The sequence below is a fragment of the Sapajus apella genome, unplaced genomic scaffold (assembly GCF_009761245.1).
Source record: "Sapajus apella isolate SASKATOON/1434 unplaced genomic scaffold, GSC_monkey_1.0 scaffold99, whole genome shotgun sequence".
Taxonomy (NCBI): domain Eukaryota; kingdom Metazoa; phylum Chordata; class Mammalia; order Primates; family Cebidae; genus Sapajus; species Sapajus apella.
Genome location: NW_022437039.1, coordinates 1,235,977 through 1,250,173, shown reverse-complemented (window position 1 = coordinate 1,250,173; position 14,197 = coordinate 1,235,977). Strand labels below are relative to the sequence as shown.

Here is a 14,197-nt window from a genome sequence, read left to right as displayed (position 1 = left end):
AGTGGGGCAGACAGATTCAAGGAGGGCAGGAAGTACAAAGGGGGTGGCTGTCCCTGCTGTTTGATCTTCCCTTACCCCCGAGTCACTTCTGTGGAACCTTAGCACTTCATGGGACATGGTTTGTGAACTCCCATGAGAGCAGAAAGAACTGCAGACTAAGGGTCATAGACTTGGGCTGTGCCCACCCTGCCCTGATCTTGGGCAAGTCTCTGAAGGCCTCTGGCCAGAGCTTCCTCCTTTACAGTTGGACTCACGAGAGCCCTTGGCAACTCCACAGTCCACTGAGTCCATGTGCAAGTGCTTTGGGCCAGATGCGGTGGCTCACGCCTGTAATCCCAGCACTTTGGGAGGCCGAGGCGGGTGGATCACGAGGTCAAGAGATCGAGACCATCCTGGTCAACATGGTGAAACCCCGTCTCTACTAAAAATACAAAAAATTAGCTGGGCATGGTGGCGCGTGCCTGTAATCCCAGCTACTCAGGAGGCTGAGTCGGAGGAACGGCCTGGACCCAGGAGGCGGAGGTTGCGGTGAGCCGAGATCGCGCCATTGCACTCCAGCCTGGGTAACAAGAGCGAACCTCCGCCTAAAAAAAAAAAAAAAAAGAATACAAAAATTAGCTGAGTGTGGTAGTGGGCACCTGTACTCCCAGCTTCTTGGGAGGCTGAGGCAGGAGAATCACTTGAACCTGGGAGGTGGAGATTGCAGTGAGCCAAGATCACGCCATTGCACTCCAGCCTGGGCAACAGAGTGAGACTCCATCTCAAAAAAGAAAGAAAAGAAAGAAAAAAGTGCTTTGGAATGGGACCGGAGCTTAAGAAACAAAATCAGGGCATTTGGTTGGTGGTGGAAAGAGGAGAGAGGGACTGAGCCCCTGGGGCTTCCCTGAGGCTGTGGGGCTGGTGGGAGCCGCTGGAAGGCTGGCCCCCTGAGAAAGGCTGCTGGCAGACAGGCTGGTGGGAGAAGCAGGATTGGTGTGTGTCATGCTTGGCCTGGGTGTGAGTGGGGCTGGGGCCTTCGCATGGTCTCTGGGCAGAGTTGGGGCCTGCTATTCCTGTGCCCTGACGTCAGTCCTGGGCCTGGCCTGGCCAGAGCCGGGGTGGCCGCCCTGGCAGCGGCACATACAGTGCGGCACTTCATGTCCCGGGATAGACCAAGACTCATCTTACTGGGGATTCACCTCTCTAGGGTGTCCTGGGCCCTCTGTGGCCTCCCTGCTCCGGGGCCAATAGGGGGCTTCGGCAAGAAGCAGGAGAGGCGGGAAAGACATAGGCCATGATTTCCCAGTATTGAAGTGAGATGTCACAGAATTGAAATGAGTGTAATTGGAGGCTCCCACACCTCTGTCTGCGCCTCCAAGAGGAGAACCAGGTCCAATGGGACAACTGCTGCCCAGGGACTGAGCTCTGGGGGCCCAGTGGGACAGCTTATTTCATGGAGGGACTTTCTATTTGAGCAGTTATTTTTAGCCTGGGAAGGAAGGCCACAGTGCAAGAAGCCATCATCCTCAGTCCTTTTCACTCTAAATTGTTTAGCAGAGGTTCAGGGGAAGCTTGGCCCTAAGTTGTGAAAACCAGGGAAGAGCCTGAATGTAAATGTACATACACCTGTACATGCCTCGCTTCCTGCCCAGGACTCAAGAGTGGAAACACACAGCAGTGTGAAGGTCATGGTCATGGTGAACCCCCAACGTCTGGAGTCTTCATCCGCCTTGGGACTGTGTAGCCCTCTCACCTTTATCAGGGAAAAAGGTCTTTTGGGAGTGTCAGAAATGCTATAGGACATCAGACCTAGAGTTCATTCCGCTCAGTATCATCACCACCGTTGTCATCACCACCATTGTCATCATCGCAGTCATCATCACCCTCATCATCATTATGATCCTCATCATCACTGTCAACACCATCATCATTGAAGGGCAACAGGGGCCCATGGAAAGGGCTGGATTCCCAGAGGAGACACCCTGACCACTGCTGTTCCAAAGGCAAATGCCAGGCCCTAGGAGACCCACCCCAACTTGGGAGCCCACAGTGGGCATCTCCACAGTGGGGAGGGCCTGGAAGCTGAAGCCTGGAGTCAGGATGATTTGATTTGGTGGTTACAGCTTGCAACTTTGTGTGTTACCTAAGAACTTTTTTTTTTTTTTTAAATTCTGGTGCTGGTGCAATACCTTGGATTATTTAAATCAAAACTGCAGAGAAAGAGAAATATGGGGCCAAGAAGCAGATGATTTCCATATGTAGCCAGTGCTGAGAATCACTGGTTGAGACCAGCGTAGACAAGTACTTCTCAGACTATAATGTGCCCATGAATCACCCGGCCATTTTGTTAAAATTCGGATTCTGATTCAGTGGGTCTGGGCTGAGGCTTGAAAGTCTGCATCTCTAACAGGCTCCCAGGGGTTACTGTGGCTCTGAAGTCACATTGTCACATGACCCAAGCCAGTTATTAGGTATGTGACATTCGACAAGGGCCTCAGTGTCTCTGGTTTCAGTCTTCTCATCTGTAAAAACAGGGATATGAGGCTGGGCACAGTGGGTCTCGTCTATAATCCCAGCACTTTGGGGAGGCTGAGGCAGGCAGTTCACTTGAGGTCAGGAGTTCGAGATCACCCTGGCGAACATGGTGAAACCCTGTCTCTACTAAAAATACAAAAATTAGCCAGGTGTGGTGGTGCACGCCTATAATCCAGCTATTTGGGAGGCTGAGGCAGAAGAATTGCTTGAACCTGGGAGGTAGAGGTTGCAGTGAACCGAGATCGCACCACTGCACTCCAGCCTGGGTGACAGAGTGAAACCCTGTCTCAAAAAAAAAAAAAAAAAAGATATGGATAATACTCATTTTATGAGTAAGGTCACTAAAGGAAAAAAAATAAAAACAAAAGAGTACTCATTTTATAAAAACAAGTAAGATTAAGATAATTCAGTATGATGAAGATACTGTTTTATATATAAAGTGCTTAAGCATTGCCTGGCAGGCTGCCTCTCAGATGTGTACATACAGATGTGTCTCATATACATTATACACATCCTGTTGCTCAGAGGACAGCGAGTCTTCTTGAATTAAACCAAGTTCCCACCACAGGTTTTTCTGCAGAGGTGGAAGGCAGAGAGATAGAGATGTAGGTAAAGGAATCAGGACTTAAAGGTATGTAAGTGGTGATGAAAGAAAATTAAAATGAGCAACACTCAGCTCTCTGTCTTGTCTGTCCCTCACTAAGGGACCAGGAATTCTTATTGGTACCCAAATCTAACTGTGGATCTCTTCCAGCACTTTCTGTGGGTCAGGCCCTGGGAACACAGAATTAAATTTGGTTCCTGCAGCTCAGGAGCCAAGAGTAGTATGGAGCATAAGTCTGGAGAGAAGGTGCTTGCAGGTAGGGGCTGAGGTACCGGCAGGAAGGGGTCTCCTGTGCTCCACTAAGTACAGCATGGCATGGAAGCCTGGACAGAGACTAGGCAGTTCTGGGTTCCAGTCACCCATTAGCCACTTAGTGGTGACGTATCTGAGGCAGAGCAGAGATCTGTGGACTTTCACCAATTCAGCTGTAAAATCTTCCTGATAGTCATAAAGGTTAAATGGCCATGTATATGAAAGTGCCGGGGGAAAGCTTGTCTATTTCAATCCACGGGGCTCCTCTCTAATCAAAAGTACGAAGCTTCATATCTTTCTGGGTTTGACAGCAGGTTGGCTGTCTATCGGAACTATGAGAAAATACTTGCTTATGATCCCTGGAGGCTGCCCAGCTTTTGGAGATCAAGGATGGGCACCCTGAGGGAGAACAGGTACCCCAAGAAGTTGCTTTTCTTTGTGGGAGGGAGAGATGGGAGTAGCAAGTGGTGGTCTGAGAGAGGGAGTGTCTGTGTTCAGCAGACAGGTGGGATGCTCTTCCTTGGAGAGAGGCCTTGAGAGTCAAGGGAGAACGGAGGCTGCCTCAGCTGCCCCAAGGCAGGATGCCTGTGGTCCCCTTATCTCCATGAGCCTGCAATGTCCCCCCTAAACAGACCTTAGCCTGGGGGCAGGGAGCAGAGGGGTGGGCCTAACCCTCTCTTCTGGCCCCATTTTCTTTTCTTTCTTTTTTTTGAGACGGAGTCTAGCTCTATTGGCCAGGCTAGAATGCAGTGGTGCGATCTCGGCTCACTGCAACCTCCACCTCCTGGGTACAAGCAATTCTCCTGCCTCAGTCTCCTGAGTAGCTGGGATTACAGGTGTGTGCCACCACGCCTGGCTAATTTTTTTGTTTTTTTTTTGAGATGGAGTCTTGCTCTGTCACCAGGCTGGAGTACAGTGGTACAATATCAGCTTACTGCAACCTCCACCTCCTGGGTTCAAGTGATTCTTTGGCCTCAGCCCCCCCGAGTAGCTGGGACCACAGGCATGTGCCACCATGCCTGGCTAATTTTTTTGTCTTTTTAGTAGAGACGGGGTTTCACCGTGTTGGCCAGGATAGTCTTGATCTCTTGACCTCGTGATCCTCCCGCCTCGGCCTTCCAAAGTGCTGGGATTACAGGCGTGAGCCACTGTGCCTGGCCTAATTTTTTGTATTTTTAGAAGAGATGGGGTTTCACCAGGTTGGCCACACTGGTCTCAAACTCCTGACCTCAGGTGGTCCACCCACCTCGGTCTTCCAAAGTGTTGGGATTACAGGCATGAGCCACCATGCTCTGACTTTTCTGACCCCATTTTCCAAACATTAAACTTGACCCTTGACAGAGGTCTCTGGCACAGATGAAGCTCCTGCTTTTCTCTCTTCCTGAGCCCTCCGCTCTCTGGGTGAAGCTTCAGTCCCTTACAAAGGGATCCCCTTGGAAGGGGTTGGCCGGGGCCTTTGGGAAGCCCAGGCCTGGCCTGTTTTGGATATCTCCTCCTCAGGCCATGCACCCTTTAATCTAAGGTAGAGAGGCCAGCAAATGCCTGCCCTTACTGGGACAGGGTTAGATGTGTGACTTAATAAGGTTGAGAGCCACAAGTAATCCCCTAAGCACTGTGCTGTGTAACCTAAGATTATCCAGCCTGCAAACACCTGTTTTCACTCCTTTGCTGATAGCGGTATTAAAAGCATGCTAGTTAATGACTGTAGGAACTGACATGAGGTGGGATGCACAAGCATTTGTCCCATCTTGGAAGCATCCCCAAGGTTGAACCCGGCTGCAGATGCCTGTGAGCAAGGTTGAGGAAGGACTGGAAGGGCTCACCCAAGTTTCCCTCCATATACAGTCATCAGGACCAAGCCAGGAAGCTTCAAGGTCAGGGCCAGGGTCGCAGGGGTTCTCGGGTTAGCACAGCTGCTCACTTCCTTAGTGATAGACAGCAGATTGGTCCTTTAACTCACTGATCCACAGTTTCCACATCTTGGGAGGGAGGCAGAATAACACCTGCTTGCTACGCACGAGGTGGTCCTGAAGACCCAGGTTGGTAGGTGTAACACTGCACACCAGGCCAACACCACATCCCAGAAGACAGGAGCTAGGTTGATGTAGACTCTTGAGGAAAAAAAGCCAGTGCCAACCCTGTGAAACTGACCAATCATGTTCTAATCATTTAGAACTGCAAGTCTCCACATCGGGTGGCACAGAAGATGTTGGCAATTTGTTGGAGAATCATTTCTCTGCCGGAGATGCAAGTCTAGAGGAGAAAGAAAGGGGTCTGTATGCAGACACAACTCCTCAAGATAAGAATCTGCTCCTTCACTACCCAGATGGCAGGGAGGCTGAGAGCCCCGAGAAGACCCCTGCATCTGCTGCCGGCCCGGGCTCTGATCCTGAAGCCAGCCTCTCCAATGCCTCAGCCACAGAGTCACCTCTACCCCGGGAAAGGGACGACAGGGATGCTGCGGGGCCTGGGGAGGAAAAGAACGGCCCACCAGCAGCAAGTGGGCCCGAGGGGCCTGTGGAAGAGGAGCTGCCGGAGCCCAGTTCTGGAGAGGGGCTAGGAGAGGAGCCTGGGCTTGGGCTCCTCATGGAGGGAGCTGTTGTTGGAAAGTCAGGAGGACAGGCTGAGGGCTGTGAACTCCCTGATGCAGCCCAGGAGGTCCCAGGGGATAGCCCTGTGCAGGGAGCAGTGGCAGGGACAGCAGAGCCAGAGGCAGAGGGGGCGTCTCCTTGCTCAGAGGGTGATGGGGTCCATTCACTGAACACAGAGGCCGAGGGCAGCCCTGGGCCTGGCCAGGAGTCTGGAGTGCCAGAGGCAGCCCCTGATGTTGTGACTGTGGAGGGAGAGTCTGAGTTGGTTATTGACACACAAGCCAGGGAGGGCACCGAGGACCAGGGGGAGCCTGACCCAGCTGCAGAAGCCAATGCGGAGTCTGGGGGCACCCAGGGCGCCAAGGCAGTGGACACTGAGGAGAAGCAGGCCACAGTGATGACCGAGGAGGACGCAGATGAGGCCTCCTCTGAAGAGGAAAGTGGCGATGGAGGTGGAAGCGAGGAAGAAGGAGGTGTTCCCTCCGAAGAGGAGTCCGAAGAGGACAGCGGTGGTGGAGCTAGCTCAGAAGAAGCAGAGCGTACCTCCAAGGATGCCGGGGAGCCCCAGGAAGCCGAGGAGCTCCAGGAAGCTGGGGAGCCCCAGGAAGCCGGGGAGCCCCAGAAGGCCACGGAGCCTCAGGAGGCGAGGGCGCCCCAGGAAGCCCAGGAGTCCCAGGAAGCTGGGGAGCCCCAGGAAGCCGCAGGAACCTCAAGCCATGGGGACAGAGGGGCCCAGCCTGGCTTGAAGGAATTGAATACAGAGCCCGCAGGCAGTGAGATGCCGGACTCGAAGGCAGAGGAGCCTGAGGAGGGACATCAGGGGAGGGGGAATCCCATAATTGCTGCCCAGGGTAGGAATTACTTCCCTAACAGCAACCCCGTCCCTTGGGCAGCTGCATTCTCCTGGCAAGTCTTGTGTGTAGGAGACAGGCAGGGACAGGAGAAAGTGGCAGAGAGTGGCAGACCCTTTCCAGAGTCCTGGTCTGGGGAGGTGCCTTCAGGCTATGCATTGGCCACTGGCCTCCAGTTTGGAGGGGCCAGAGGGGCCCCGGTACTTCTGAGTCAGGTCCCCTAGAATCTCCCCTTAGGGTCCCTGATGTGCTGTAGCACATGCCAGTGCCTCAGCCTAAAGGAGCTAATGGCGTGACTGGTGCCCCGTGGCTGGTGGGTGGAGGGAAGTGCAAGGAGTGGATGGGGGTGGGTTGGGAACTGCCCTGGTGATTTCTTGGGAGGCTAGTGCCGGGGTCTCCCTTGAAGACTAGGCTATAGGAAGCGTTGCAGAACCAGGACTGAGGGGGTCAGGATCCTGAGATGAGAACTCAGTCTGTGGCTGCTATTGTCTCTCAAATGCCCACCTAAAGCAGCATCCTCCCGCCTTTGCCTCCCATAGTGCTGGGATTACAGGCGTGAGCTGCCACGCCCTGTCAATTTATATATCTACATACTACTTATATGCTATCTATCAGGACTTGTATTCTCCATAAGGGTGGGTGTGTGCTGCAGTCAGTCAGCTCCCTATTCTGGGTCTGGGGTTGGGGCTACCTGGGACTGTTTTAAAGAGTCATTATCATGAGATGCTGCATGAGGCATATTGACTCTTCTTTGCATCTCCCCTAGTGGAGCTGGCCTCCTTCTGCCCTATAGGCCTGAGTACACCCCTCTTGTAATCGCCTAAAATCCTCTGTGCAGGCAGCCTGGGAAGAAGCAGCTGTGATATCACAGCTTCCTATCCCGGGGAGCCTGTGGCAGGCACCCCATATCACTTGCTCTCTGGGTCAGAAGCAACAGGTGCTCCCCTCAACACACACACATACACACACACAGATACAACAGAAAGACATACAGATACACAGATACAGAAATATACACAGAGATGCAAATACAGAGATAGAGACACACAGAAACAGATGCACACACAGATAACACAGAGACCCACACAGATACAGAGATAAACATACAGACACAGAAGCAGACACACATACACAACACAGACATACACAGACGTAGAAATATACACAGACACACAAAAACAGACACACAACGAGACAGGTACAACACACACACAGACACATATACACCCTGTAGTGGCCCTCCCAGCCATCCTTCCTACACGGCCAGTGTGATCCTGATGAAATGCTCATGTGGCCGTGGCAGCTGGCTCCCATTGCTCTTGGGGTGAGACCCAAAGCTCTGTGGAAGGTCCTGCCCGGTCAGCCCTGAGGACCTCAGTAGCTCCCCAGCACCCAGGTCTCCCCCACAGCAGCAGACTCCTCTCCTCCTGCTTCTTGCTAAATAAGTCTCCTCTGGGGCTTTCACAGAACGCTTCTCTCCACTCTTCATCTAACTCATTCCCCCAGCAGAGACCTGAGGAGGTTTTTTCTGACCCCATTGCTCAGACCACACAGACACACTCCTGAGCCCCACTTAGCCTCCAGAATGTTTCCTCCTGTGGCCATCCTATCATCTGTAATGATTACATTTTATTATTATTATTTTTTATGATTTTTGAGGCTTGGCACCCTGAGCTTAGAGGATCCTCCTGCCTCAGCTTCCTGAGCTGAGACTGTGGGTGTGTGCCACTGCCTGGCTAACTTAAACTTTGTTTTTGTAGAGATGGGGTCTTGCTATCTTGCCTAGGCTGATCTCAAACTTCTGGGCTCAAGTAATCCTCCCATCTCGGCCTCCTAAAGTGTTAGGATTACAGGTGTGAGCCACCCCAGTGTTGCTTTGAAGACGATTATCTCTGACTCCACTGGACTAAGCAACTGCCTAAGGGCAGGAGCTGTGCCTGTGGTGGGCACCACTGTATTCCCAGCATGACACTCAGTGCCTGGCGTGGCAAAGGTGTTCAGTGCCTATTGGTTGAATATATGAAATGAATAGATAAGAAGGTTTCTGCAGGTTGAGATGTGGCCCCTCTCCCCAAATGTGAATACATTGCCCATGGGGCTTCATAGAGTTTGGATTATCAAATTCCTTCCTAAAGGCAGAGCTCAGTCCAGTGTAACTTGGCAAGACCCTGCTGAGCCCTTGCTTGAGGCCCAGCCCTCGTCCACGGTGCTGGCGCGCAGAGCTCAGCTGGCTATTAGCTTTGCCCTCACTTGGCTTCTGCTTCTCTCTGCAGAAGAGGCGGAGGATGCGAATGAAGAAGCCCCATTGAGGGACCGCTCCCACATCGAGAAGACCCTCATGCTGAATGAGGACAAGCCATCTGACGACTACTCTGGTAACCAGGGGAGGGAGACACACCCAGGCTGCCAGGGGCCAGGCAGACCCCTGGAGGCTTTGGAGAGCCAGGGCGGGCCAGGGCCTTATCCCAGAGGCCAGAGGGGACCTTGGGGAGGAGGAGAGCCCCGAAGGTGGGAGGATTCTTGGAGGAGGCTCTGTGAGCAGGGTCCACGGCCGGAGGCTCCAGGTGGGCAGAGAGGAGGAAGGGCCGTCTAAGCAGAGGGCCAGTGTGGGTGAATCCAGTGTGGCCCCCTGCCATGCAGGGGAGGATGCTTAACACAGACCCATCTCCTTCTGCTGTGACAGCTTATAAAGCTGTTTCATGTGGTATATCATTTTATCTTTGAAACCCAAGGATTGCAGCAGGGTTTGTCTTCTCTTAATGAGCCATGTAACTGGAGCTCAGGCTAGCAGCAATTTGCTCCTGACACACAGCTAGAGGGTGGCGGATTGAGGGGTAGAGTCTTGCTAGCCTGACTCGCCACCCCACGGGCCTTCCTATTGGTTCCTCCTCTTCTCCTAGAAAGAGGCCATCTGGGTTATGTGACCCCTTCAGGAGTGTCTGGGAGTACAGTGACAGGCCAGGGCCAGGGTGCCGTTCTGCAGGCCTACTCGGTGCTGGGCCTCCTTGCCTTCTATGCCTCAGGGAGCACACACAGAGGTGGGCCGCAAAGATGGAATTCTCATCCACCAAAGAAAGGGCTTGTAGTAGGCTGCAGGGCAAGGCAGGATTTCAGACACACTATTCAGGTGAGGAAGGAGGAGAGAGGTTTTAAAAAAATAGGTCACTGCCCAACGTGGTGGCTCACGCCTGTATTCCCAGCACTTTGAGAGGCCGAGGTAGGCAGATCATGAGGTCAGGAGTTTGAGATCAGCCTGACCAACATGGTGAAACCCTGTCTACTAAAAATACAAAAATTAGCTGGGAGTGGTGGTGCATGCCTATAATCCCAGCTACTCAGGAGGCTGAGGCAGGAGAATTGCTTGAACCTGGGAGGTAGAGGTAGCAGTGAGCTGAGATCGTGCCACTGAACTCCAGCCTGGACGACAGAGTGAAACTCCATCTCAAAAAAAAAAAAAAAAAAATGCCTAGCTGCAATATCTTACGCCTGTAATCCCAACACTTTGGGAGGCTGAGGTGGGAGGGTTGCTTGAGCCCAGGAGTTAGAGGCTGCAGTGTGCTATGATTACACCACTGCACTCCACCCTGGGTGACAGAGTGAGACCCTGTCTCTAAAAAAATAAAATAAAATAACCAAACAGCTCAGAAGGCTTTGGGGGTGGGTAGGAGAATGCCTTTTGGTTTGAAGGTTTCTGTGGGTTGAGATGTGGGCCAGCTCTCCAACTGCAAATACATTGCATGGTTGCCAGGCTGCAGACGGCACCTGCTCCCCACCAGGCAGGGCTGGAGCTGCCCTGGATGGTGAGACCCCTCCACAGTGGAGAGACTGCCTGGATCGTACCTGCCTGATGTTCTTCCCTCCATCCTCTCTGTCTCAGCGGTGCTGCAGAGGCTTCGGAAGATCTACCACTCATCCATCAAGCCCCTGGAGCAGTCCTACAAGTATAATGAGCTCCGGCAGCATGAGATCACAGGTAAGGCATGAGATCACAGATAGGGCATGAGATCACAGGTAGGGAATGAGATCACAAGTACGGCACAAATTCACAGGTAGGGCACGAGATCTCAGGTAGGGCACGAGATCACAGGTCTGGCAGGAGATCTCAGGTAGGGCACGAGATCTCGGGTAGGGCACGAGATCACGGGTAGGGCATGAGATCATGGGTAGGGCACGAGATCTCGGGTATGGCACGAGATCATGGGTAGGGCACGAGATCATGGGTAGGGCACGCGATCTCGGATAGGGCACGAGATGACGGGTAGGGCACGAGATGACGGGTAGGGCACGAGATCACGGGTATGGCACGAGATCACGGGTAGGGCATGAGATCATGAGATCATAGGTACGGCATGAGATCACAGGTAGGGCATGAGATCACAGGTAGGGCATGAGATCATGGGTAGGGCATGAGATCATGAGATCACAGGTATGGCATGAGATCACAGGTATGGCATGAGATCACGGGTAGGGCATGAGATCACAAGTAGGGCATGAGATCACAGGTATGGCATGAGATCACAGGTACAGCATGAGATCACAAGTATGGCATGAGATCATGGATAGGGCATGAGATCATGAGATCACAGGTACGGCATGAGATCACAGGTAGGGCATGAGATCACAGGCAGGGCATGAGAGCACGTGTACGGTGCAGGCCTGTCAGCGGGGCTGTACCACCAGACTGGACTCCCCTGGTGCCCACACAGGTTCAGGAGCTGGTTTGTGATGTGTGCGAGGACCCATGGTTCTGGGTCTGGGCTCCCTCCGGGAGTTGGAAAGGATGTCACTTCTGTCAGAGGAACTACCCTTTCAGCAGCAGAGTGCAATGCTTTACCAGATAGCATTTTGGTTTTAAGCTTTATACTTCAGTCGTGCATATTTGAGTCTTCAAGGGTGATAATGCTGATTTGGATCCCTCTGGAGCACCTGTGCTCCAGAGCCCGCAGGTGCCCACCATCTACTCACCGGTGGTCCCTAAGCCCTCTGATCGCCCATTCCTTCCACTCCTCCTATTGCCCTTCCCCATCTGCTTCCCTTGGGCCTGGATTCTTTGCAAAACTGGTTTTCAAAATGATAAAAATAAGACACACTTGTTGCAAAACATTCAAATAGTACAGAATAGCATACATCAAAAAATACAAATTCCATTCTTGATCTCCACCTTCTTTAATTCGACTCCCAGAGAAAACCACCATTATAGTTTCTTGTGAAGACTTCCAGGCCTTTCCTCTGCATGTGTGAGTGCATAGAAGGATGTCCTTTTTGATTGTATGCACATGGGATCCTGTTACGTGAGCTGTGTGTGTGGAGACTTCCCTCCTTCCCTCTGATGGCTGTGTGCTCTTCTCCTGCATGGTCACGTCATGCTCTGGAAAACCAGCACCCTCCTGGTGGCTCACGCCTGTAATCCTGGCACTTTGGAAGCCCGAGGCAGGAGGATGGGTTGAGCCCAGGAGTTTGAGATCAGCCTGGGCCACATAGTAGGACACTGTCTCTACAAAAAATACAGAAATTAGGGCCAGGTGCAGTGGCTCAGGCCTGTAATCCTGGCACTTTGGAGCCCGAGGCAGGTGGATCACGAGGTTAGGAGTTTGAGACCAGCCTGGCCAACATGATGAAACCCCGTCTCTACTAAAAATACAAAACATTAGCTGGGCATGGTGGCACATGCCTGTAATCGCAGCTACTCAGGAAGCTACGACAGGAGAATCACTTGAACCTGGGAGTCAGAGGTTGCAGTGAGCTGAGATCACACCACTGCACTCCAGCTTGGGCAACAGAGTAAGACTCAATCTCAAAAAACAAACAAAAACCAAAAATTAGGCTGGGCATGGTGGCTCATGTCTGTAATTTATATAATGCATATACCAATTTATATCCTGCATATACCAGTATCTCTATCCATCATCTATATAAAAACCCTTCAATTACAATGTAATGCCACAGGATTAATTTTAGCTTTTCCTTTTCCATATTTGTAACTCTCTCTGAGAACAGTAATGACCCTGACTCCCATTATCTATAATGCATTTGCTTATTTAAGCAATACTAGAATACATAGTTTCGGAATCCTCCATCCACAGCACTTTTAAAAACAATCCTATGACTGGGCACGGTGGCTCACACCTTTAGTCTCAGCACTTTGGGAGGCCGAGGCAAGCAGAGCACTTGAGGTCTGGAGTTTGAGACCAGCCTGGGCCAACATGGTAAAACGCCATCTCTGCTAAAAATACAAAAATTAGCTGGGCATGGTGGTAGATGCCTGTGATCCCAGCTATAGGCTGGCAGGCTGAGGCCCGAGAATTGCTTGAACTAGGGAGGTGGAGGTTGCAGTGAGCTGAGATCGTGCCACTGCACTCTAGCCTGGATGACAGAGTGAGACCCCGTCTCAGAAAAAATAGCTGGGTGTGGTGGCATGCGCTTGTGGCCCCAGCTACTCAGCAGGCTGAGGCAGGAGGATCATTTGAGCCCGGGAGGCAGAGATTGCAGTAAACAGGTTGCACCAGTGCACTCCAAACAAATATAATAAGTAAATAAATAAATTGGAACACTGGAATTACACATTTTGCTAGTTGTTGCTAAATTGCCTTCCGTGATACCAATTTGTACTCACAGTAACAGTAGATGAGAGTCCTTGTTTCCCAACAGCAATGCCATTTAAATATGTTACTCATCTTTAAAAAATGTAGCCATGGTGTCTTACTGTTTTGTGAATGATATTACAAATGTTTCCCTGTGTTAATCTTGCTGTTTCTGTATGATCTCATTTGATGCTCTGGATGGCTGTCAATGGCCAGGGTATCATAGGGTCTGTATTCTTCCTGCTCTGCAGAGGAGAACCTCAGGCCCAGAGACATGCTGGGTTGCCCAGGATTACACAGCTGGAAGCAGGGAATACTCCGTCCCACAGCTACCTATATAGTTTTTTGTAGCCTAGGAGCCAGTTATCCTCTCCCCCTTTGCAGCGGATACACAGAGCTTGGTGTGAGATTACAGAGAAAGCCCAGTGGCTTTTTCTTTCTCACTGGGCCCTAAGACCCAGAGGCTTGGAAACTTGTGTGGACAGCAGCAGGGGCCAGGAGCTCCCACGTCCCCAGGGCATGGTGCTCTGCAGGGAGGGCCCATTTCCTGGCCCCTGTGCTCACCTTCTGGGTTTGACTCTTAACTTCTAGTCTCTGGCCAGCTTCCTTGTAACCTCTCCCAGGCTCCCCTCCCACCTCCTGCATAGGCCAGCGGTGCCCTCTGCTGTGAGGAGCCGAAACCGCAGCGCCCTGCATGGGCCCTGTTTGTGGCTTGCTTCTGAGAATGGGGAACATCCAGGGCTCTCCTGGGCCAGTGTTTAGAAACTGTGACATCTCTGTGGTTGTAACTGTGGATTCCTGCCA

The 14,197-nt window shown here is 52.0% G+C and overlaps 1 protein-coding gene across 2 annotated transcripts in view; it reads left to right on the top strand.

Annotated features, from left to right (window-relative positions):
* SRL (sarcalumenin) overlaps positions 1-14,197 on the top strand; it is a 51,672-nt gene that overhangs the window by 26,366 nt on the left and 11,109 nt on the right. Inside the window, exons 2-4 of one of the 2 annotated variants that reach the window (XM_032257972.1) lie at positions 5,544-6,812; positions 9,086-9,187; positions 10,690-10,785. In XM_032257972.1, the coding sequence (XP_032113863.1) occupies positions 5,544-6,812; positions 9,086-9,187; positions 10,690-10,785 (1,467 nt within the window). The remainder of the gene's footprint in view (positions 1-5,543; positions 6,813-9,085; positions 9,188-10,689; positions 10,786-14,197) is intronic. The other variant, XM_032257973.1, reaches the window with a different exon arrangement.